The sequence below is a fragment of the Scyliorhinus torazame genome, chromosome 5, assembly GCF_047496885.1.
Source record: "Scyliorhinus torazame isolate Kashiwa2021f chromosome 5, sScyTor2.1, whole genome shotgun sequence".
NCBI classification, from domain to species: Eukaryota; Metazoa; Chordata; class Chondrichthyes; order Carcharhiniformes; family Scyliorhinidae; genus Scyliorhinus; species Scyliorhinus torazame.
In genome coordinates, this window is record NC_092711.1 from 133,930,994 (window position 1) to 133,956,951 (window position 25,958).

Here is a 25,958-nt window from a genome sequence, read left to right on the forward strand (position 1 = left end):
CTTACCGACGGAACGCGGCAAGTTGAGATCCTGAGAATGAGGAGCGGTATTCGGCCATTTCACCCCGCGAGCCTTCTCCCCAATACGAGAAGATCATAGCTGATCATGGACACAGACACACACACACAGACACACCTAGTTCACAAGAAAGAGAGAGAGACACTGAGAGAGGAGCCCGAGCTGGAGAGAAAATAAAGTGAGTTTGGAGGCGAGGTTTGCTGTTCCTGCACTGTCCCTCGGTGTGGTGTACTTTAACATAAATTCTCGCTGTCTCAGTCCCTGCTCAGGAAGCAAACTGGCGGCTGCTACATTGCAGCAGAGACACTGGAGCTCCCGAGGGCCCCAAGCTGGCAAACATTCCGTGAATCAATCAAATAAAACAGAAAACTTACACAGTATCAGCCAAGTAAATTGTCAAACAGTCCCCATCAAACACTCCCATTACAGGTACAGCACGGGGTTAGATACAGAGTAAAGCTCTCTCTACACTGCCCCCATCAAACACTCCCAGGACAGGCACAGCACGGGGTTAGATACAGAGTAAAGCTCCCTCCACACTGGCCCCATCAAACACTCCCAGGACAGGTACCGCACGGGGTTAGATACAGAGTAAAGCTCCCTCTCCACTGTCCCCATCAAACACTCCCAGGACAGGTACAGCACGGGGTTAGATACAGAGTAAAGCTCCATCTACACTGTCCCCATCAAACACTCCCAGGACAGGTACAGCACAGGGTTAGATACAGAGTAAAGCTCCCTCTACACTGTCCCCATCAAACACTCCCAGGACAGGTACAGCACGGGGTTAGATACATAGTAAAGCTCCCTCTACACTGTCCCCATCAAACACTCCCAGGACAGGTACAGCACGTGGTTAGATACAGAGTAAAGCTCCCTCTACACTGTCCCTATCAAACACTCCCAGGACAGGTACAGCACGGGGTTAGATACAGAGTAAAGCTCCCTCTACACTGTCCCCATCAAACACTCCCAGGACAGGTACAGCACGGAGTTAGATACAGAGTAAAGCTCCCTCTACACTGTCCCCATCAAACACTCCCAGGACAGATACAGCACAGGGTTAGATACAGAGTAACGCTCCCTCTACACTGTTCCCATCAAACACTCCCAGGACAGATACAGCACGGGGTTAGATACAGAGTAACGCTCCCTCTACACTGTCCCCCTCAAACACTCCCAGGACAGGCACAGCACGGGGTTAGATACAGAGTAAAGCTCCCTCTACACTGTCCCCATCAAACATTCCCAGGACAGGTACAGCAGGGTTTAGATACAGAGTAAAGCTCCCTCTGCACTGTCCCCATCAAACACTCCCAGGGCAGGTACAGCACGGGGTTAGATCCAGAGTAAAGCTCCCTCTACACTGTCCCCATCCAACACTCCCAGGACAGGTACAGCACGGGGTTAGATACAGAGTAAAGCTCCCTCTGCACTGTCCCCATCAAACACACCCAGGACAGGTGCAGCACGGGGTTAGATACAGAGTAAAACTCCCTCTACACTGTCCCCATCAAACACTCCCAGGACAGGTACAGCACGGGGCTAGATACAGAGTAAAGCTCCCTCTACACTGTCCCCATCAAACATTCCCAGGACAGGTACAGCACGGGGTAAGATACAGAGTAAAGCTCCCTCTACACTGTCCCCATCAAACACTCCCAGGACAGGTACAGCACGGGGTTAGATACAGAGTAAAGCTCCCTCTATACTGTCCCCATCAAACACTCCCAGGACAGGTACAGCACGGGGTTAGATCCAGAGTAACACTCCCTCTACACTGTCCCCATCAAACACTCCCAGGACAGGTACAGCACAGGGTTAGATACAGAGTAAAGCTCCCTCTACACTGTCCCCATCAAACACTCCCAGGACAGGTACAGCACGGGGTTAGATACAGAGTAAAGCTCCCTCTACACTGTCCCCATCAAACACTCCCAGGACAGGTACAGCACGGGGTTAGATACAGAGTAACGCTCCCTCTACACTGTCCCCCTCAAACACTCCCAGGACAGGCACAGCACGGGGTTAGATACAGAGTAAAGCTCCCTCTACACTGTCCCCATCAAACATTCCCAGGACAGGTACAGCAGGGTTTAGATACAGAGTCAAGCTCCATCTACACTGTCCCCATCAAACATTCCCAGGACAGGTACAGCATGGTTTAGATACAGAGTAAAGCTCCCTCTGCACTGTCCCCATCAAACACTCCCAGGACAGGTACAGCACGGGGTTAGATCCAGAGTAACGCTCCCTCTACACTGTCCCCATCAAACACTCCCAGGTCAGGTACAGCACGGGGTTAGATACAGAGTAAAGCTCCCTCTGCACTGTCCCCATCAAACACACCCAGGACAGGTGCAGCACGGGGTTAGATACAGAGTAAAACTCCCTCTACACTGTCCCCATCAAACACTCCCAGGACAGGTACAGCAAGGGGCTAGATACAGAGTAAAGCTCCCTCTACACTGTCCCCATCAAACACTCCCAGGACAGGAACAGCACGGGGTTAGATACAGAGTAAAGCTCCCTCTACACTGTCCCCATCAAACACTCCCTGGACAGGTACAGCCCGGGGTTAGATACAGAGTAAAGCTCCCTCTATACTGTCCCCATCAAACACTCCCAGGACAGGTACAGCACGGGGTTAGATCCAGAGTAACACTCCCTCTACACTGTCCCCATCAAACACTCTCAGGACAGGCACAGCACGGGGTTAGATACAGAGTAAAGCTCCCCCTACACTGTCCCCATCAAACACCCCCAGGACAGGTACAGCACGGGGTTAGATACAGAGTAAAGCTCCCTCTACACTGTCCCCATCAAACACTCCCAGGACAGGTACAGCACGGGGTTAGATAAAGAGTAAAGCTCCCTCTACACTGTCCCCATCAAACACTCCCAGGACAGGTACAGCACGGGGTTAGATACAGAGTAAAGCTCCCTCTGCACTGTCCCCATCAAACACTCCCTGGACAGGTACAGCACGGGGTTAGATACAGAGTAAAGCTCCCTCTACACTGTCCCCATCAAACACTCCCAGGACAGGTACAGCACGGGGTTAGATACAGAGTAAAGCTCCCTCTACACTGTCCCCATCAAACACTCCCAGGACAGGGACAGCACGGGGTTAGATACAGAGTAAAGCTCCCTCTACACTGTCCCCATCAAACACTCCCAGGACAGGTACAGCACGGGGTTAGATACAGAGTTAAGCTCTCTCTACCCTCCGTGGTCCCGTGCTGCCGTGATATATCCCTCAGCAGGGGATATGATCTGGCTTCCAAGTGCCATGAATTCACTGGGAGCAGTAAATTCCATTCTCAATTTTGAAATATTCTCCGTTAGATTTTTTCCAAAATTGAGAATTTTTCTCCGTCCAATTTGGCAATCTATGGATTTTTCATGAAAAATTAACTTATCACTCAATGTGTATTATCTCCGTCAGGGACCCCTTTGAAAGACGGAGTCTCTCCGTCAGGGACCCCTTTTAAAGAGGGAGTCTCTCCGTCAGGGACCCCTTTGAAAGACGGAGTCTCTCCGTCAGGGAGCCCTTTTAAAGAGGGAGTCTCTCCGTCAGGGACCCCTTTTAAAGAGGGAGTCTCTCCGTCAGGGACCCCTTTTAAAGAGGGAGTCTCTCCGTCAGGGACCCCTTTTAAAGAGAGGGTCTCTCCGTCAGGGACCCCTTTTAAAGAGGGAGTCACTCCGTCAGGGACCCCTTTTAAAGAGGGAGTCTCTCCATCAGGGACCCCTTTTAAAGAGGGGGTCTCTCTGTCAGGGACCCCTTTTAAAGAGGGGGTCTCTCTGTCAGGGACCACTTTTAAAGAGAGAGCCTCTCCGTCAGGGACCCCTTTTAAAGAGGGAGTCTCTCAGTCAGGGACCCCTTTTAAAGAGGGAGTCTCTCCGTCAGGGACGCCCTGAAACGTTCCGCAGCTAATTGATCAATAGAACGCAGGATTTAAAATATTTTGTCACATTTATTTTATTACTTTATCTCGGTCTCTGCTGTGACGCAGGTACACACTGGGAACAAATCACGAAGAACATCAGACATGTGCACAATAGTTAGTGATCACAATCCTCATGAAATGATGTATCCGCTGAGTGCCAAGGCAGGGCAAGAGTTTGCGGCAACAGATTCCTGAAGGATTCATGATCCCATCTCCGTTGATTAACCCGTCCATTCTCCCAATCTGATACGCCTCCACCTGCCAAGCCCGTTCCGCTCAACATTCCCATCTTGCCAAAGTGACTCTCCAAAGCCCTTCAAACACTGTAATGTCACATACCCCAGACATTGCCGTATCTGCGATGCCCTTTATCACACTCCTGTATATGGGGTCAAACTAAACCCCCCCTCTCTCACTCCTGTATCTGGGGAGGTCTCTCTAACCCTCTCCCTCTCTCTCTCTCCTGTATCTGGGGAGGTCTCTCTAACCCTCTCCCTCTCTCTCACTCCTGTATATGGGGTCAAACTAAACCTCCTCTCAAACACTCCTGTATCTGGGGAGGTCTCTCTAACCCTCTCTCTCACATTCCTGTATCTGGGGAGGTCTCTCTAACCCTCTCTCTCACATTCCTGTATCTGGGGAGGTCTCTCTAACCCCCTCTCTCTCACTCCTGTACCTGGAGAGGTCTCTCTAACCCTCTCTCTCTCACACATTCCTGTATCTGGGGAGGTCTCTCTAACCCCCCCTCTCTCTCTCTCCTGTATCTGGGGAGGTCTCTCTAACCCCCTCTCTCTCTCTCTCCTGTATCTGGGGAGGTCTCTCTAACCCTCTCTCTCTCACACATTCCTGTATCTGGGGAGGTCTCTCTAACCCCCCCTCTCTCTCTCTCCTGTATCTGGGGAGGTCTCTCTAACCCCCTCTCTCTCTCACACTCCTGTATCTGGGGAGGTCTCTCTAACCCCCTCTCTCTCTCACACTCCTGTATCTGGGGAGGTCTCTCTAACCCCCTCTCTCTCTCACACTCCTGTATCTGGGGAGGTCTCTCTAACCCTCTCTCTCTCTCCTGTATCTGGGGAGGTCTCTCTAACCCCCTCTCTCTCACTCCTGTACCTGGAGAGGTCTCTCTAACCCTCTCTCTCTCACACATTCCTGTATCTGGGGAGGTCTCTCTAACCCCCCCTCTCTCTCTCTCCTGTATCTGGGGAGGTCTCTCTAACCCTCTCTCTCTCACACATTCCTGTATCTGGGGAGGTCTCTCTAACCCCCTCTCTCACTCCTGTATCTGGGGAGGTCTCTCTAACCCTCTCCCTCTCTCACACTCTTGTATCTGGGGAGGTCTCGCTAACCCTCTCCCTCTCTCTCACTCCTGTATCTGGGGTCAAACTAAACCCCCTCTCAAACACTCCTGTATCTGGGGAGGTCTCTCTATCCCCTTCTCTCTCTCTCCTGTATCTGGGGTGGTCTCTCTAACCCTCTCTCTCACACTCCTGTACGTGGGAAGATCTCTCTTATCCCCTTCTTTAACCGCCAACCTTGAGGAAAGTTGCCAAGTGAAATTCTTGGCTCGACTTGCAAGGCCTTGAGGTAGGCCCCACAACTAACCTCTTGATCACTGGAAGCAGGTATAATATTTTTTCAACCATGGAGTATCGTCACCCAACCTTTCAAGGGCCACCTTCCCTCACTTCCTACCCTCCCGACGTTGCTTCTCCTGATTGGACAGATTCCTGGATGTTTGATCAGGTGACCTTGACCTCCAGCCTGCCTTGCGCCCAGTCAAATAGCCCTTTTTTCTGATTTTTTTTCTCAACACATTAATGACTCACGAGAAACCGAAGCAATTGAATGATATTTTGATTGATAGCAAGTGTTGTGCCCCGAGCGAACCATCGTTAATTCCTGAAGCAGCGCCAAGGCTAACATCAATGCTCCAGGTTCAAAATGGCCTCCTTCCTTTTGCTCTTGTGGGGCTGTGGGGGGGTGGGGGGTTGAAAGGTTAATGTCGCTCTCTCGACCACCCCACTGAGCTCCCCTCCCCCCGACCCTGCTCAGGGAAAGAGAGATGGAGAGACAAAGGCCCCCACCCTTTCCTCCCCGTGGATGCGCTTTAGCCTCCCAGAGGGTGAAAAGTGGGGTGAGAGAGCAATGGTGGCCATAAATCAACCTCCCCATTTTGGAGGGGCGGTCAGACAACCAGATTGATGCCTCTTTCCAGAGCTTTAGAGATTTCTGTGCTTTGGTTCGTTTGAGCAGATTTATTTTCAATTCATTTACAGGATGTGGGCCGCCTTTGGCCGGGCCCAGCATTTATTGCCCGTCCCTAATTGCCCCTTGAGGAGGTGGTGGGTGAGCCGCCTTCTCGAACCGGCTGCAGTCCCTGTGTGGTGTGGGTAACACCCACAGTGCTGTCAGGGAGGGAGGTCCAGGATTGTGACCCGGCGACAGTGAAGGATCGGCCGATATATTTCCCAGTCAGGATGGTGAGTGTGGGGCTCGGAGGGGAACTTGCAGCTGGTGGAGTTCCCCATGTGTCTGCTGCCCCTTGTCCTTCTAGGTGGTAGAGGTGGTGGGTTTGGAAGGTGCTGTCGAGGGAGCCTTGGTGAGTCGCTGCGGTGCATCTTGCAGATGGTACACACGCTACTGCCCAGAATATGTTGCCCCTCCCTTATTTCCCCCCTTGAACTGAGTGGGCTTGCTCGGCCATCTCAGAGAGAGGTGCAGTTAAGACTCAACCACATTGTTGGGGGTGGGGGGGGGGGGAGGGGGGGAGGTGAGGTGGGGGGCATACTGGGCCAAGGACAGCAGATTTCCCTTCCCTGAAGTGGGGGGGGGTGGGCATTAGTGAACCAGATGACTTCTATTTGAAGGACAATCGATGATGGTTGCCACGTTTATCATTGCTGCGATTAGCGCCATATATTCCAATTTAACATTTACTGAGCTGCTGTGGTGGGATTTGAACCCGTGTCCCCACCCATCCCTCCACCCCGCCGGGGCATAAGCCTTGGGGTCAGGCTTTGACCTTTCGTCACCCCTCCATCAGTCAAGTAGCCAACGGGAAGGGGCAGAATTGGATGCAAATCCCTTTGAAGGCTGGGTGGCTGAGGTGGGTGGGGGTTGGGGGAGTGGGGGGGGGGGGGGGGGGTGCGGTTGTCACGTTGAAGAGAAAACTGTCTCCTGGGGCCCGGCTCGAGATTAGACTCAATTTGAGGGAGGGTTGAGGAAAGAGGTTGGCAAGAGAGGCCCATTGAAAGGTGGGTCAATGGCATGGCCTTGACGGATTACCCTGGGGATTATGGGTCGCTTGGACAACCGGCTGATATTGGAGTGGGGAGGGGGTCCGGGGGATGGGTACGGAGCTGCAAAGTGGGGTGGGGGGTGCGGGTGATGGAGTGGGCGCTCAGAGAGACACAAAAATACATTCAGTTGCAATGGAGGGTCGATCCAGCCAGGATTTGGTGAGGAGGAAAGGGGGGTGGGGGGGGTTGCGGTGGTCAAGAACCTTCCGGAAGATGGCGAGGAGGTCACAGCGGGAAGACAAGGAAGCCGGAGAAGGTGGAGTACTTCCAGCCGCCCATCAGGTTGCCGCGCTCCAGCTTGAGGGAGGCCCGGTCACCTCTCTCCATCTGCATGAGTCCGGCATTGGTGGCGGCCTCCCGCGTCACGTCCTGGTCGCCGGCGAAGGCCGAGATCACCGGCCGCCCGTTCAGTGTCAGGCTCACCTGAGGGGATGGAGGGTGACAAAAGGGCAGGTGGTTAGAGCGGGAGCCTGGCTAGTGGCGGCGAGGCGCCATATTTAATATCCCGGAGCTATGCGGAGATGACACCAGTCTGAAGGTTTACTTGCGAGGGCTTCGAAATAGCTTCACAATCACAAAATGTCTGCATTATGCTCATTGAGCTTCTGGAAGCTTCCAGTAGACGTGAATGTACGGATTAGGAACAGGGGTGTAGGCCACTCGGCCCCCGTGCCTGCTCCGCCATCCGATAAGATCGCGGCCGATCTGATTGTAACGTCAACTCCCACATTCCCGCCGACCCCCTGATAACCTTTCACCCCCGAATAACCTTTCACTTTGTTATTCAAGAATCTATCCACCACCGCCTTAAAAATAGCACCTGTTTACTTTGCTCTAACTCTACACCGAGGCTTAACTGATCAAGCACAGTGAGCATTGATCAGTCAACAGACTCACATTTTTATTTTTTACATTTATTTTTAATTTGGAGTACCCAATTCATTTTTTCCAATTAAGGGGGCAATTTAGCGTGGCCAATCCACCTACCCTGCACATCTTTGGGTTGTGGGGGCGAAACCCACGCAGACACGGGGAGAATGTGCAAACTCCACACGGACAGTGACCCAGAGCCGGGATCGAACCTGGGACCTCGGCGGCGTGAGGCAGCAGTGCTAACCACTGCCCCACCCTGCCGCCCAGTCAACAGACTCACATAATCAAACAGAGGACTATTGAACAGGGCAATTGTGAGACTGGGTGGGGAAAGGGAGAGAGTTCCTTGGGCAACATGCTGGTACACCCTTCCACTCTCCCACACCGGAGAGAGAGAGAGAGACCGTGGGTGCTATTTACCGGCCACTTCCCCGGCAGAATTGGGACGGGGCGTGGCTGGTAGATCCCGCGAGAGTTCTTTTCCGGGATTCCCGATGCTTGTTACGCCCCATGAGATCTAATGACACCTCATGAGCTGTCGCAATCTGGCCCGAGACGAGTGAGTTTAACTGCTCACATAATTATGTCCACACCAGGTCTAACCAGCTCCCGGCATCTACCAGCCTTGCCGAGGAGACCCAAGCCGGGTGCCGTTTAACACTGTTCCCCAATTATGATGCCAGCGGAGGGGCGCGAGGCTGAGGTGGTAGTTGCCATGGACGCGGAGAAGGCTTTCGACCGAGTGGAGTGGAAGTATCTATGGGATATTTTAGGCAGGTTTGGGTTTGGGCAGGGATTTGAGGAGTCGGTCCGTCTACTGCACCAGGCCCCGGTGGCAAATGGCAGAACTAACTGAGTTCGGTCAGAATTCTTTCGTCTTTGTCGGGGCACACGGCAGGGATGCCCGCTCTCCCCATGTTTTCCATGGCCATTGAACCCTTAGCAATGGTTCTGAGAGCAGCGAATACCTGGAGGGGAATAGTGAGAGAGGGGGGGGGGGGGGGGGGGCGGTGGAGCACAGAGTCTCTCTCTATGTGGAGGATTTGCTGCTTTATATCACGGACCCGGTGGGGGGGGGATGACCGAAACCATGGAGGTATTAGGGGAATTTGGGCGATTTTCAGGCTATAAGTTAAACATGGGAAAAACGAGATGGGAAAAAGCGACATGTTCGTGATTCAGGCACGGGGGCAGGAGAGGAGGCTGAAGGACCTTTTAAAGTAGTTGGGAAGAGTTTTAGAGGATTCAAGCGGCCAAGGATTGGGGGCAGCTTCACAAGTCAAATTTGGGCAAAGCCGTGGAACAAATGAGAAGGGATGTTTGTGGATGGGACATGCTCCCACTGACCCTGACGGGGAGGGTTCAGACGGTGAAGATGACTGTCCTTCCGAGACTGCTTTTCTTTTTTCTATGTCCTCCGATTTTTGTCCCAAAGGCTTTTTTCAGAAGTATTAATGTGACGATATTGAGGTTTCTATGGGCGGGTAAAACCCCGAGGGCCCGCGGGGAAGGGGGCTTGGCTCTCCCGAGCTTTATTAACTATTACTGGGCGGCCAACATATCGATGGTCAGGAAGTGGGTAGTGGGGGAGGGGTCGGTCTGGGAGTGGATGGAGGCAGCATCCTGCAAGGGTACGGGTCTGGAGGCTTTACTGACGGCGCCCCTGCCGTTCTCGCCGGCTCGGTACTCCACAAGTCCTGTGGTGGTGGCAGCCCTGAGGGTGTGGGGGCAATGGAGGCGGCACATGAGACTGGAGGGGGCGTCGGTGTGGTCACCGATCTGTGACAATCACCGGTTTGTCCCGGGAGGGCTGGATGGGGGCTTTAAGGTATGGCAGCGGGCAGGGATTGAGAGGTTTGGGGATCTATTCATCCAGGACGGCTTCCCGACCTTGGAGACATTAGAGGAGGAGTTTGAGTTGCCGGGAGGGAACGGGTTTCGGTATCTTCAAGTGCTAGACTTTGTGCGGAGACAGGTCCAAAGTTTTCCTCACCTCCCCCTGAGGGGACGACAGGATAAAGTGCTGTCAAAAACAGGGGTCGGAGGTGGGAAGGTTTCGGACATATACAGGGAATTGTTAGAGTGGGAAGGGGCCCCTATCAGAGAGGTGAAGAGGAGCTAGGAGGGGAGATGGAAACAAAATTGTGGGAAAAGGCCCTGAAAAGAGTGAATGCATCCTCGTCCTGAGCTAGACTCATCTTGATTCAGTTCAAGGTAGTCCACAGGGCCCACATGACGGTAGCCCGGATGAGTAGGTTCTTCGAGGAGGTGGAGGACAGATGTGGGCGGTGTGGGGGGGGTAGCCCGGCCAACCGCGTTCACATGTTTTGGGCATGTCCGAAACGGAGGGAATTCTGGCGGGGATTTGCAGATGTTATGTCGGAAGTCCTGGTAGGTAGGGTAACTCCCGAGTCCAGAATTAGCAATATTTGGGGTGTCGGAAGATCCGGAGGATCCGGGGGGAGGGATGCCGATGTCCTGGCCTTCTCCTCCCTGGTGGCCCGGAGACGGAACTTGCTGAGGTGGAGGGACTCGGAGCCCCCGAAGTCAGGAGTGTGGGTCAGCGACATGGTAGGGTTTCTCAGTCTGGAGAAAATCAAGTTCGCTCTGAGAGGATCAATACAGGGATTCTCCCGGAGTTGGCAGACGTTCATCGATTTCTTTAACAAAAACTGAACGTCAGCAGCAAGGGGGGAAAGGGAAAAAAAGGGGGGGGGTGGGTGGGGAGGAAAATAGGAGGCATGGTAAGGTTAAATATGGACAGGGAATTTAGTACACGGGTAATTGGGGATAGGGCGGGAGAAGTGGGGTACGTGGTTTATTGTGTGTTGTTATTTTAGGGGGCATTTTGTGCGTCGGCCCACGCGGTTGTTTTATATGCTTCAAATTTTTTTTAAAAAACCATTTCCCCACAAACAGGAACCAGGCGGAACGGCACTTGGGGAGTCTCCCAAGCGATCGGGGCCCCCTGAGTGGTTAACCCCTGGGTGCCATGGCACTGCCTGCTTGCCACCCAGGTTGTGTCACCTGGCAACCTGGCAGTGCCAGGGATCGGGCCTGGGATCGGGCCTGGAGGGGCCCTGCCCCTACGGGGATGTTGGGAGGGCGATGCACCATCAATTGGACACGAGGCGAAGATGCGATCCAAACAAAAGGCTTTAACACACAAGATGTGTGCCCGACAGCAGACGTACAGAAGAATGGCCGACTGCCGGGGAACACGGGTTCTCATATCCTGAGAGGCACATGACTTACCTGGGCCAATGGGCAGCGAGTCCTCTGCACCGATGGCAGCTCACCTCTGAAGGTACCGTAATACCCCCAGTCATACTACCACAGAGGGTTCGAGGATCATGTCGCCGGGGAGCGGGGGGGGGGGGGGAGTGTCGAGAGATCAGGCTGCCATTTTTAAAATGGCGCCCCGATCTCTTCCTGCAGTGGCGAGCTCCTCAATGCAGGAAATGTGACTGAGGTGGGTTTCGGGGACAGGCATACCCAGCTGAGGCCACACAGAATAGGACTACCCAGTGTGTCTGTGTGTGTGTGTGTGAGAGAGAGAGAGAGAGACAGTGTGAGAGAGAGAGAGTGTGTGAGAGAGAGAGACAGTGTGAGAGAGAGAGAGAGAGAGAGAGATGGGGACAGAGAGAGAGAGAGGGACAGTGAGAGAGAGATACAGAGGGAGACAGAGAGAGACAGTGAAAGAGAGAGAGAGACAGAGACAGAGACAGTGAGAGTGAGAGAGAGTGCAGCACGGTAGCATAGTGGTTAGCACAATTGCTTCACAGCACCAGGGTCCCAGGTTCGATTCCGGCTTGGGTCACTGTCTGTGCGGAGTCTGCACATCCTCCCCGTGTGTGCGTGGGTTTCCTCCGGGTGCTCCGGTTTCCTCCCACAGTCCAAAGATGTGCAGGTTAGGTGGATTGGCCATGATAAATTGCCCTTAGTGTCCAAAATTGCCCTTAGTGTTGGGTGGGGTTACTGGGTTATGGGGATAGGGTGGAGGTGTGGACCTTGGGTAGGGTGCTCTTTCCAAGAGCCGGTGCAGACTCGATGGGCCGAATGGCCTCCTTCTGCACTGTAAGTTCTATGATTCTATGAGAGATAGAGACAGAGGGTGGGATCTACTTGGCACGTTGCGCTCCGGAAAGCAACGTGGCGGAATGCGACAGCTGGATGTCGGGAGATCACACTTCTGGGGTCTACCTGGTTCGCCCCACAAGAGGGACTGACAGTGTGAGGGAGAGACATAAAGATAGAGAGTGAGAGAGAGACAGACGGGCAGACAGAGAGAGAGAGAGACAGAGAAGACTTTCATCGCCTTCAGTCCAGGCTTGACTATCAAGGCCCCAGAGGGTCAAAGGTCATTGACTGACCTATCGATAACCGCCATCCAGTCACTCAGAGAGGGAGTGAGAGTGAAAGGGGGTGGAACATGCATCTCTCTTAATCTGAGGAGAGGTTAGAGGCTCGCGGCCCAGATCCCCAGGGGGAGTGGGTTACAGGTCAACCATTGACCTGCTGAAGCCCCTCACGCCCCGCCTCCTCCTCCCCCCCCCCCCCCACACCCTCCCAGTCTGGCCAGTCCGTCATCAGACAGAGGATGCCTCCTTCAGTGCTTGCTGACTGAGCATAAGCCTGATTGCAAGGCCCCATCAGGTCAAAGGTCAGACTCTGTCCCAGCCAATGCAAGCCGCCCCCCCCCTCCTCTGCCCCCTCCCCCCCTCACCCTGACCCCCTCCCCTCGCCTTTGCCCCCTGCGATCCTCTCACACCCACATTCGGTACAAGGCGGTCACCCCCCCCCCCCCCCCCCCTCCCGTTGAGCAGCAGTGTTTTTCACTGACCTGAATGGTTTGCCGGTTGTACACCTTGACAACATGAAAGGTGAAGCTGTAGATGCCCTTACACGGTGCGATGAAGGCACTGATCTCGCGGTGGAAGTGGCTGCCAATGTTCACCAGCACCTTGGAGAGAGCAAGAGCAAGCAGAGCATCGTCAGTGATTGGGAGACAGGAACTTCAGCACGAGCGAGAGATACAGAGATAGAGAGAGAGAGAGAGAGTGATGTAATCTTATTGTCGGATGGCCTGATTTATTACAAGAACACTTTAGCCAAAGCTAAAAACAATTTATTAACATTAACTGTAGGTCAACTATCTTCAAATCTTCGATGCTTTCGATAATGTGCTCCATGGCACGGTGAAAAATTTCTAATGCCAAACGGCATTCTCAGAAAGCAGTACCACCCAAATGGCGTATTAAAAGTCCAGTACTTTGTTCCTCTAGCTTTAGCTGCCAAAAAAGTCAAGTTTCGAAAAGAATTGTGCATCAGCCACCTCAGACGTGATTTCCTCACGCTTTGGTACTTGGAAATGTTTTCTTTTGATATACTTGTTAAGATCTTTAGGATCCATGCATGTGCGAATATCGGCATTCTTTTGCTTTGCACAAAACTATGGAGTTTACCCAGTCGGTAGGTTCTTCTATCTTTCTGATTACTTTTAATTTTGTCATTCTGTCTAGCTCCTTTTTGAGGTGATCCCGAAGAGGTGCAAGTATTCTTCTTGGTACCTGTGTTTGCATCCTCTTTGAGTTATATCTTGCTGGTGAACGGTAGTGCACCAAAACCTGTGAATACATCGCTGAATTTGCTGATAATGTCCTCCGAATCGTTGGAGTATTGATCCAATCCTTTGTGGTTGCTATATACCAACTGCACTAGACCTAATTCTTCACAGGACTAATCACCTAATAATGAATCCAAGCCCTTGGATACAGTACAGAATGGAGCGGGATAAACCGTGTTCTTCACCACCACACTCAGGTCACAAGCGCCATTACATTTAATCCTTGAACCATTATAGTCTCTCAGAGATATTTTGTGATTTCTTCGAATAGCTGCATTTTTAGATTTTTTTAAAAAATCAGTCATGCTGATTAAATTTGCTTTCGCACCAGTGTCTAACTTGAATTGGACCACTGTATCATTCACTTAAAGTGGTCGCAGCCATTTGTCCTCAGCAACAGCATTTATTTTAAATGGAGCATCAGTTTGCATCCTCCAATGCTGGAGGATTTTTTGATGTCTCCAAAATATTCTTCTTCTCTGTTATTACTCCAACAATCAATGATGTTTTATCACTGGAGACTGTGACTTCCACTGTGCTGACTGGTCTGGGGTTGAGCTTAGAGAGGGGGGGGGGGCACGGTAGCACACTGGTTAGCACAGTTGCTTCACAGCCCCAGGGTCCCAGGTTCGATTCCTGGCTTGGGTCACTGTCTGTGCGGAGTCTGCACGTCCTCCCCGTGTGTGCGTGGGTTTCCTCCGGGTGCTCCGGTTTCCTCCCACAGTCCAAAGATGTGCAGGTTAGGTGGATTGGCCAGATTAAATTGCCCTTAGTGTCCAAAAAAGTTGGTTGGGGTTACTGGGTTACGGGGAAAGGGTGGAGGTGTGGGCTTAGGTTGGGTGCTCTTTCGAAGGGCCGGTGCAGACTCGATGGGCCGAATGGCTTCCTTCTGCACTGTAAATTCTATAAATTCTATGATTCAATTCTGAGCAAAGTGTCTTTTCCCTTTGCCTCTGGAACAGAACTTGCCAAACGCTGGGCACAGCCTTGATTTGTGCCTTTGAACACATCTTGTACACAGAAATACTTTGTCCTGATCTTTAACCTGTTTGTTGGTGTGCACGGAGCTGCAGGAACTTCCCCGCCTTTTTTTTTAAGTTTCCCGCATTTTTGGAAAAAGGGCGGCAACCGGAGTGCTTTCCTCCAAGAAGACGCCGCCATTACTGAGAAACATTTTAGAATGTTGTGCTGCTAGCTCCTCAGCCTGACAAATCTTAACCTTGTGTTCCAAAGACAGCTCCGACTCCCTCAGCAACCGTTCCCTCAGCTTATTGTCATTCACACCAAACACAATTTGGTCCCGAATCAAGGAAGAGTCGATCACAGAAAAATTACAGGTTTCAGCTTTTAACTTTAAATCAGTGATGAAATGATCTCTGGACTTTTCTGACTTCTGTAAACGTGATCTAAACACATAGCGTTCGTAAATTTCATTCTTTCTGGGGGTCAAATGTTCATCAAATCTTCGAATTACTTCATTAAAATTTTTTACTATGTTCATCATTTGCAAATTTGAATGTAATAAACAAAGCTATTTGTTCTGGCCCTGCCACTGTTAGGAGCATTGCTACCTTACACAAATCTGACTGATCTCCTAAATTTTTAAGAAACAGATTAAATTGCTGTTTAAACATACACCAGTTGCTGTCCAAATTACCATGAGACTCTGAGACACATTGATGGCTTTAAGGACTCCATGTGGTTCATTCTTGCAGTCTGCAAAATCTTCAAATCTCTGTGGACCTCGTGGTAGGCTGATAGTTTTTTTTTATCAGTGTTTAATACCATCCAACCCTGGTACCATGTAATGTTCTTGTCGGATGGCCTGGTTTATATTACAAGAACACTTGTCGCTAAAGCTATAAATGGGTTATTACCATTAACTGTGGGTCAAATATGTACAAACAACAGATGAATAACAGTATGAACTTGCACAAGCAACCTCTCTCCCAGCTCCCTAATCAGTCTGAGGTCACCTGACTCGAACGTTCACTTATATACTAATGAGACTCCTAGTGGTCAGTCGGTGAATTACAACACAACCATGAATATCACTACAAGTGAGACAGAGACAGAGCAACATGGACAGAGAGAGGCAGAGAGACAGGGTCAGAGAGAGACAATTAGAGAGAGAGACAGACAGTGAGAGACTGAGAGTGAAAGAACGAGACAGAGAGAGAGATAGACCGAGGGTGTGATCTAACGGCGATTCACGGCAGTGCACATCATTCCCGGCGACGAATACTGTAGTCACTGGGCCATCCTGTTGATGACGGCAGGATCGGAAAATCCCGTGGGTGGGTCACGGACATTGGGCACAAACCTCCAGCCACACTGTGCCGGAAAAACATCTCTGATCCTGGGATATACCCGGAGAATCGACGCAATCCCGTGAGACGTTGCAAGAGGAATCCCACCCTCAATGGGCGGGATCAATTTTTGGCAAGTCTGCATATAAGAGGCAGCACCAGAGGCTTTGGGATTCAATCGCGTCGCCTCGGCGACCTCGGGTGAGCGCCGTGGGGGTCTCACAGTGGATCGGAGGCCTACAGCTGCATGCACTTTGGGCAGGGCGATGTCCTGGCACTGCCATCTGAGTGCCAGCCTGGCACTGCCAAGGTGCCCAGGAGGCATTGGCAGGGGAGGTGCCAAGTTGGCATTGTTTGCATGTGTGGGAACGGGATGGGGTTGCCCGCTGTGGGTGCTTGGGGGGGGGGGGGGTACCAGGGAACCCTCCCATGTTGCATTTGGGCGGGGAGTAGGTCAGGATTCTTTTCGGGGCCTTGGAGATTGGGACGCCATTATGCCTATTGGACAAAACTGAGCAATGTGCGGCCTCGGCCACGCACTCCCCATTTAGATCCCTTATTCAAAGCGAGTCCCGTTGAACAGCCACCTGATCCTCAGCACAGCGGGTGCCGGGACACACGCAGCTCAACGCGCTGGCTCGGGGGCACTGCTCCCTTTTGGGAAGATCCCATCGAAAGAGAGAGGGAGAGAGAAACACAGAGGGCATCAGTGTTTGATAGGGACAGTGTAGAGGGAGCTTTACTCTGTATCTAACCCCGTGCTGTACCTGTCCTGGGAGTGTTTGATGGGGACAGTGTAGAGGGAGCTTTACTCTGTATTTAACCCCGTGCTTTCCTGTCCTGGGAGTGTTTGATGGGGACAGTGCAGAGGGAGCTTTACTCTGTATCTAACCCCGTGCTGCACCTGTCCTGGGAGTGTTTGATGGGGACAGTGTCGAGGGAGCTTTACTCTGTATCTAACCCCGTGCTGTACCTGTCCTGGGAGTGTTTGATGGGGACAGTGTAGAGGGAGCTTTACTCTGTATCTAACCCCGTGCTGCACCTGTCCTGGGAGTGTTTGATGGGGACAGTGTCGAGGGAGCTTTACTCTGTATCTAACCCCGTGCTGTACCTGTCCTGGGTGTGTTTGATGGGGACAGTGCAGAGGGAGCTTTACTCTGTATCTAACCCCGTGCTGTACCTGTCCTGGGAGTGTTTGATGGGAACAGTGTAGATGGAGCTTTACTCTGTATCTAACCCCGTGCTGTACCTGTCCTGGGAGTGTTTAATGGGGACAGTGTAGAGGGAGCTTTACTCTGTATCTAACCCCGTGCTGTACCTGTCCTGGGAGTGTTTAATGGGGACAGTGTAGAGGGGGCTTTACTCTGTATCGAACCCCATGCTGTACCTGTCCTGGGAGTGTTTAATGGGGACAGTGTAGAGGGAGCTTTACTCTGTATCTAACCCCGTGCTGTACCTGTCCTGGGAGTGTTTGATGGGGACAGTGTAGAGGGAGCTTTACTCTGTATCTAACCCCGTGCTGTATCTGTCCTGGGTGTGTTTGATGGGGACAGAGTAGAGGGAGCTTTACTCTGTATCTAACCCCGTGCTGTACCTGTCCTGGGAGTGTTTGATGGGGACAGTGGAGAGGGAGCTTTACTCTGTATCTAACCCCGTGCTGTACCTGTCCTGGGAGTGTTTGATGGGGACAGTGTAGAGGGAGCTTTATTCTGTAACTTAACCCGTGCTGTACCTGTCCTGGGTGTGTTTGATGGGGACAGAGTAGAGGGAGCTTTACTCTGTATCTAACCTCGTGCTGTCCCTGTCCTGGGAGTGTTTGATGGGGACAGTGTAGAGGGAGCTTTACTCTGTATCTAACCCCGTGCTGTACCTGTCCTGGGAGTGTTTGATGGGGACAGTGTAGAGGGAGCTTTACTCTGTATCCAACCCCGTGCTGTATCTGTCCTGGGAGTGTTTGATGGGGACAGTGTGGAGGGAGCTTTACTCTGTATCCAACCCTGTGCTGTATCTGTCCTGGGAGTGTTTGATGGGGACAGTGTAGAGGGAGCTTTACTCTGTATCAAACCCCGTGCTGTACCTGTCCTGGGAGTGTTTGATGGGGACAGTGTAGAGGGAGCTTTACTCTGTATCTAACCCCGTGCTGTACCTGTCCTGGGCGTGTTTGATGGGGACAGTGTAGAGGGACCTTTACTCTGTATCTAACCCCATGCTGTACCTGTCCTGGGAGTGTTTGATGGGGACAGTGTAGAGGGAGCTTTACTCTCTATCTAACCCGTGCTGTATCTGTCCTGGGAGTGTTTGATGGGGACAGTGTAGAGGGAGCTTTACTCTGTATCTAACCCCGTGCTGTACCTGTCCTGGGAGTGTTTGACGGGGACAGTGCAGAGGGAGCTTTACTCTGTATCTAACCCCGTGCTGTACCTGTCCTGGGAGTGTTTGATGGGGACAGTGTAGAGGGAGCTTTACTCTGTATCTAACCCCGTGCTGTACCTGTCCTGGGAGTGTTTGATGGGGACAGTGTAGAGGGAGCTTTACTCTGTATCTAACCCCGTGCTGTATCTGTCCTGGGAGTGTTTGATGGGGACAGTGTAGAGGGAGCTTTACTCTGTATCTAACCCCGTGCTGCACCTGTCCTGGGAGTGTTTGATGGGGACAGTGTAGAGGGAGCTTTACTCTGTATCTAACCCCGTGCTGTACCTGTCCTGGGAGTGTTTGATGGGGACAGTGTCGAGGGAGCTTTACTCTGTATCTAACCCCGTGCTGTACCTGTCCTGGGAGTGTTTGATGGGGACAGTGTAGAGGGAGCTTTACTCTGTATCTAACCCCGTGCTGTACCTGTCCTGGGAGTGTTTGATGGGGACAGTGTAGAGGGAGCTTTACTCTGTATCTAACCCCGTGCTGTACCTGTCCTGGGAGTGTTTGATGGGGACAGTGTCGAGGGAGCTTTACTCTGTATCTAACCCCGTGCTGTACCTGTCCTGGGAGTGTTTGATGGGGACAGTGTAGAGGGAGCTTTACTCTGTATCTAACCCCGTGCTGTACCTGTACTGGGAGTGTTTGATGGGGACAGTGTAGAGGGAGCTTTACTCTGTATCTAACCCCGTGCTGTACCTGTCCTGGGAGTGTTTGATGGGGACAGTGTAGAGGGAGCTTTACTCTGTATCTAACCCCGTGCTGTACCTGTCCTGGGAGTGTTTGATGGGGACAGTGTAGAGGGAGCTTTACTCTGTATCTAACCCCGTGCTGTACCTGTCCTGGGAGTGTTTGATGGGGACTGTGTAGAGGGAGCTTTACTCTGTATCTAACCCTGTGCTGTACCTGTCCTGGGAGTGTTTGATGGGGACAGTGTAGAGGGAGCTTTACTCTGTATCTAACCCCGTGCTGTACCTGTCCTGGGAGTGTTTGATGGGGACAGTGTCGAGGGAGCTTTTCTCCCTATCTAACCCTGTGCTGGTGAATCTATAAACTGTTTGTAATAGATAGTGGGCGGCACTATTGCTTCACAGCTCCAGGGTCCCAGGTTCGATTCCCCGCTGGGTCACTGTCTGTGCGGAGTCTGCACGTCCTCCCCGTGTCTGCGTGGGTTTCCTCCGGGGGCTCCGGTTTCCTCCCACAGGCCAATGATGTACAGGTTAGGTGGATTGGCCGTGATAAATTGCCCTTAGTGTTCAAAGGTGAGCTGGGGTTACTGGGTTACGGGGATAGGGTGGAGGCGTGGGTTTATGTAGGGATTTGTTGCCATGGGCTGGTGCAGACTCGATGGGCCAAATGGCCTCCTTCTGCACTGTATGGATTTCCGTCTAGAACGGTTACTAAACGGTCTGTTTGCAAGGCAGGGATAAGGACCGGAATTCTCCAGCCGTTGGCATTGTCTTTTCCTGCTGTCTGCGCACCCCCACCGATGAGTTTGCAGGCAGCCTTCAATGGGAAATCCCGTAGGCAAGCGGCGGGAGACAGAACTCTACCGCCAGCGAATAGCACACTGAAAGGCACACAGCTAGGCAAATAGAGAGTCCAGCCCAAGTTATATATCAGCCAATTTCTGCTGAACAGGACACAAGGGGCAGAATGGCCCTACTCCTGTTCCTGTGTAACAGGCTGGAGAAGGGGCTGAATGGGCCTCCTCCTGTTCCCTGTGTAACAGGCTGGAGAAGGGGCTGAATGGGCCTCCTCCTGTTCCCTGTGTAACAGGCTGGAGAAGGGGCTGAATGGGCCTCCTCCTGTTCCCTGTGTAACAGGCTGGAGAAGGGGCTGAATGGGCCTCCCCCTGTTCCTGTGTAACAGGTTGGAGAAGGGGCTGAATGGGCCTCCTCCCGTTCCCTGTGTAACAGGCTGGAGAAGGGGCTGAATGGGCCTCCTCCTGTTCCTGTGTAACAGGCTGGAGAAGGGGCTGAATGGGCCTCCACCTGTTCCTGTGTAACAGGCTGGAGAAGGGGCTGAATGGGCCTCCCCCTGTTCCTGTGTAACAGGCTGGAGAAGGGGCTGAATGGGCCTCCTCCTGTTCCTGTGTAACAGGCTGGAGAAGGGGCTGAATGGGACTCCTCCTGTTCCTGTGTAACAGGCTGGAGAAGGGGCTGAATGGGACTCCTCCTGTTCCTGTGTAACAGGCTGGAGAAGGGGCTGAATGGGCCTCCTCCTGTTCCTGTGTAACAGGCTGGAGAAGGAGCTGAATGGACCTCCTCCTGTTCCTGTGTAACAGGCTGGAGAAGGGGCTGAATGGGCCTCCTCCTGTTCTGTGTAACAGGCTGGAGAAGGGGCTGAATGGGTCTCCTCCTGTTCCTGTGTAACAGGCTGGAGAAGGGGCTGAATAGGCCTCCTCCTGTTCCTCTGTAACAGACTGGAGAAGGGGCTGAATGGGCCTCCTAATGTTCCTGTGTAACAGGCTGGAGAAGGGGCTGAATGGGCCTCCTCCTGTTCCTGTGTAATAGGCTGGAGAAGGGGCTGAATGGGCCTCCTCCTGTTCCTGTGTAACAGGCTGGAGAAGGGGCTGAATGGGCCTCCTCATGTTCCTGTGTAACAGGCTGGAGAAGGGGCTGAATGGGCCTCCTCCTGTTCCTGTGTAACAGGCTGGAGAAGGGGCTGAATGGGCCTCCTCATGTTCCTGTGTAACAGGCTGGAGAAGGGGCTGAATGGGCCTCCTCCTGTTCCTGTGTAACAGGCTGGAGAAGGTGCTGAATGGGCCTCCTCCCGTTCCTGTGTGACAGGCTGGAGAAGGGGCTGAATGGCCTCCACCTGTTCCTGTGTAACAGGCTGGAGAAGGGGCTGAATGGGCCTCCTCCCGTTCCTGTGTGACAGGCTGGAGAAGGGGCTGAATGGCCTCCACCTGTTCCTGTGAAACCGGCTGGAGAAGGGGCTGAATGGGCCTCCTCCTGTTCCTGTGCAACAGACTGGAGAAGGGGCTGAATGGGCCTCTTCCTGTTCCTGTGTAACAGGCTGGAGAAGGGGCTGAATGGGCCTCCACCTGTTCCTGTGTAACAGGCTGGAGAAGGGGCTGAATGGGCTTCCTGTTCCTGTGTAACAGGCTGGAGAAGGGGCTGAATGGGCCTCCTCCTGTTTGTTCCTGTGTAACAGGCCTGAGAAGGGGCTGAATGGGCCTCTTCCTGTCCCTGTGTAACAGGCTGGAGAAGGGGTTGAATGGGCCTCCTCCTGTTCCTGTGTAACAGGCTGGAGAAGGGGCTGAATGGGCCTCCTGTTCCTGTGAAACAGGCTGGAGAAGGGGCTGAATGGCCTCCTCCTGTTCCTGTGTAACAGGCTCGAAAAGGGGTTGAATGGGCCTCCTCCTGTTCCCTGTGTAACAGGCTGGAGAAGGGGCTGAATGGGCCTCCTGTTCCTGTGAAACAGGCTGGAGAAGGGGCTGAATGGCCTCCTCCTGTTCCTGTGTAACAGGCTGGAGAAGGGGTTGAATGGGCCTCCTCCTGTTCCTGTGTAACAGGCTGGAGAAGGGGTTGAATGGGCCTCCTCCTGTTCCTGTGTAACAGGCTGGAGAAGGGGCTGAATGGGCCTCTTCCTGTCCCTGTGTAACAGGCTGGAGAAGGGGCTGAATGGGCCTCCTGTTCCTGTGAAACAGGCTGGAGAAGGGGCTGAATGGCCTCCTCCTGTTCCTGTGTAACAGGCTCGAAAAGGGGTTGAATGGGCCTCCTCCTGTTCCCTGTACACCGCAATGATGTGCAGGGTAGGTGAATTGGCCACGCAAAATTGTCGTTTGATTGGAAAAAATAGAATTGGGTACTATAAATTTATTCGAAAAAACGTGTTTTGAACAAGATTCACGAGAGAGATATTTGGGCACACAATTCAAAAGACATCATTCATTCTCCCAGGTGTCCTGGAGCCCAACATTTATATTTAGAGTGAAGAAACTGGTATAACGATAACACCACTGGAGTGGCAATCCTGAGGCTCACATTAATGAACATCCTGGGATGCAGTTGGGGGGGGGGGGGGGCGGGATTGTTCCTGGGGATGGGGGGGTGTGGGGGATGGGTAATGGATTTTCAATTGAATTAAATAAAATCTAGAATATATGTCACTAATCCCAGTAATGATGACCGTGACGACCATTACTTATTGTCATTCACATTTAGGGAAAGGAAATCGGCCGTTCTTACTTTGGTCTGGCTTACATGTGGCCCCAGACCACCCCCCACCCCCGCAACCCCCCACCCCCGTCCCTCCGCCTCCCCCGATGGTAATGTGGTTGACTCTTGACCGCTCCCCCTCTCCGGAATGGCCAGAGGAGCCCACACTCCGCTCAAGGGGGCATTTCGGGATGGGGGTAACAAATGGCGGGGCCTTGGTCGGCGACGCCCACCGGGGGCTTTTCACGGTAACTTCATTGCAGTGTTCATGTAAGCCTACTTGTGACGATACAGATTGAGATCCCCTGAGCGAATAAAAGAAAATTGAAGTGACTGGGCTTCGCAAAGTGCTGGGAAGTGGTGGTGGACACGATAGCAACATAAATTCTCTGTTAGAGAAGTTTTGATTTCTCACCCCCCCCCCCCCCCCCCCGCCCCCCCCCAGCCCACACAACCTTGGTTTGCTCCTCCCCTGCCCCTCACCTACTCCCCCCCCACCCACCCTCCCCAACCCTGACTCGCAAAAGGACCACTTTGGCGAGGGGGGGTGAGGAGGGAGGGGATGTTGGAGGGATGGGGAGTGGGGGATGGGGGGGGGGGGGACTTTTTTTTCTGACGCGCTGAGTTGGTGGAATCCGGGGCGGGACAGGATTTGGTGACGCCTTTTCACAAGGCCGGCGGGTGGGGTGCGGGGATGTTCAGGTGTGGGGGGGGGGGGTAGTGCGAGGGTGTGAACAGGGCAAATTCAACTGTTCCGAAGTGCCGGCACACCGACTGGGATAGGCCGATCAGAATTCCATATTCCCCAGGGCTTCCCCCCCCCCCCCGCACCCCTCCAACACCCGCTGGCCCACTGAACATCAGCCAGCGTCAAACCGCTGCACTGTTGGCCTCTGGGCGACTCCCACCCCACGACCAGCCCACCGGCTCCCCCCACCATCTGTGGTTCCACGGGAAGCATGGCGCCGCAATGGCGTATCCACGGCAACCTGTCAGGATTGCCCTCCCCACCCCCTCCCCGCCCACACGCATTCCCAACCGTCCCCACCCCCCCCCCCCCCCCCCCGTGCCCGCTCACCTGGTCGAAGTAGATGGTCATGGTACGGTTGCTCATCTCCGAGGGCTCGTGATTGGTCGCCCTGACAGCGGAGAAAGCGACCTTCCCTCCGGTGGTGCGCACAGACATGCCCAGGGCGCCCGCGGCCCCGCCCGACTGCTCGCTCAGCGGGTCCGAGTCGCACACCACCAGGCACTTGCCCTCCAGCACGACGGGCTCGGTGTCATTCTGGGCGAGGCCAAAGCGGGTCGGGCCACAGGGCGCCAGTAAGAGCAACAGACGGACCAGCCATGGCATGGCGGGGTGAAAATCCGGTGCGGAAATCCCTGCCAGATCCCGGGGAGGGCCCAGCCCCTCACTCTCCCTCTATCCACCCGAACCCCTCTCTCTCTCTCTCTGCTGCCCCTGGAAACCAGCAGGCTCCACACTCACGACTAGGCCCAAAGTCCTCTGACCAGTGGCCTCGGTGTAAAACGGCCGACGGCGGGACAAAGCCGCCCGGGAATCTTGCCGAAGTCAGGCTCGGAATTCGGAATCGGTTGCGTAGGCCCAGGGATTATAATGCGGGCGGGTGGAGGGGGGATGGGGTGGCGGGGAGTGAAGGGGTCAAAGGTTGGAGTCTGCTCTTTGGCTTCGTCGCACCCACCCAGACCCCGGGGGTAAACCTCCAGACGTTCGGCCCAGCGAAGCGATGCTCGCAGCTCCCTCAGATCTTTTGCGCGACACTCTCTGTGTTGCAGCCCTCTTCTTATGTCGGAGCGGTGGGTGGGGGAGGGGGTGGTGGTGAGCGACGTTCTGTTGCTGAGGGTAGGTCCGGAGGGAGGAAGTGGGAAATCCAGACCCTCTCGATGTCTCGGTCCGCCCGGTTTTCACACCTGCAAGAGGATGAATGGAGATGTCACTCAGAGTTTTTTTCGCTGCCCGCAGAGGAGATGGCTACAGCCCCGATTAAAGAGGGAATAATTCATCCTCATCTTAGAGGTCTACGGCCTAGTTGTGTGTGTGTGTGTACGTCTTTGTATGTGTTGTAAGGGTCCTCTCTGTTCATTCCCTGATTTTCCCTATCTTTCATTTTACCGTCATCATTTTTGATCCATCGATGATGAATGGACACGTGGGTTTAAGTCAAGCAGCAGAACTCAGAAGTTACAGGAGAGAACACTCTGCCGGTCTCTGCTACTTTGAACAGGAGCTTCAGACTTTTCAGCACCAGAGAGGGAGATGGGGTGGGACTCAGTTTGATTGATTGGCTGGTGGCCAATGAATTGGCTAAAAGGGTCGTACTCTGCCCGGTAACAGGTGGTGATTGGCTCCTACCCCAGCGGGATGGTTCTCAGAGACCCGAGGGAGCAGTTGTGTCCTAGACCCAGAAAGACAAGAGTCTGCTTCCTCTCCCTCTCCAGGAAGGCTGCGAGTGTTGTTTTTCTGAAACCACAGAGGCCTGAATGAATCTATGGTGAAAAGCCTCAAACTGAAAGTCAGGTTTGAAGAAGAATAAGGTGCTGAAAACAACCGTCTGAAACAAAGGCACCTTTACCTCTCACTTATGATTTTTTACCCCTTTCTCCCCCTCTTGTGTTTGTCTGTCTTGTGTGTGTAGAGGGTGGGAGACAAGTTAAAGTGAGGAATTAGGAATTAACTAAGGAATTAACTAGTTGTATTTGCTGAATATTTCATTACAGTTCTTCTTGTTAATAAACAGTAATTGTGTTTATATTTACAAACCTGGGGCGAGGTTCTCTGACCCCCCCGCCGGGTCGGAGAATCGCTGGGGGAAGGGGCGGCGTGAATCCCGCCCCCGCCGGCCGCCGAATTCTCCGGCACCGGAGATTCGGTGGGGACGGGAATCGCGCCGCGCCGGTCGGCGGGCCCCCCCCCCCCCCCGGCGATTCTCCGGCCCGCGATGGGCCGAAGTCCCGCTGCTGTAATGCAGGTCCCGCCGGCGTGAATTAAACCACCTCCCTTACCGGCGGGACCAGGTGGGGCGAGCGGGCTCTGGGGTCCTGGGGGGGGGGGGGGTGCGATCTGGCTCCGGGGGGGGGGGGGGGGGTGCCCCCACGGTGGCCTGGCCCGCGATCGGGGTCCACCGATCCACGGGCGGGCCTGTGCCGTGGGGGCACTCTTTACGCTCCGCGTCGACCACAGGCTCCGCGATGGCCGATGCGGAGGTGACCCCCCGCCCTGCGCATGCGCGGGGATGACGCCAGCCGGCGGAGCGGCCAGCACTCCGGCGCGGGTCTATCACCTA

General features: G+C 53.5%; 1 protein-coding gene across 1 annotated transcript in view; it reads right to left on the reverse strand.

Moving 5' to 3' along the window:
* Nucleotides 1-7,106: 7,106 nt before the first annotated feature.
* Nucleotides 7,107-25,958, reverse strand: part of LOC140419818 (cerebellin-1-like) — a 35,131-nt gene continuing 16,279 nt past the window's right edge. Inside the window, exons 2-4 of the mRNA XM_072503831.1 lie at nt 23,732-24,585; nt 12,984-13,103; nt 7,107-7,690 (exon numbers count right to left, since the gene is read on the reverse strand). Coding sequence (XP_072359932.1) covers nt 7,493-7,690; nt 12,984-13,103; nt 23,732-24,007 — 594 coding nt within the window. The 5' untranslated portion in view covers nt 24,008-24,585 and the 3' untranslated portion in view covers nt 7,107-7,492. The remainder of the gene's footprint in view (nt 7,691-12,983; nt 13,104-23,731; nt 24,586-25,958) is intronic.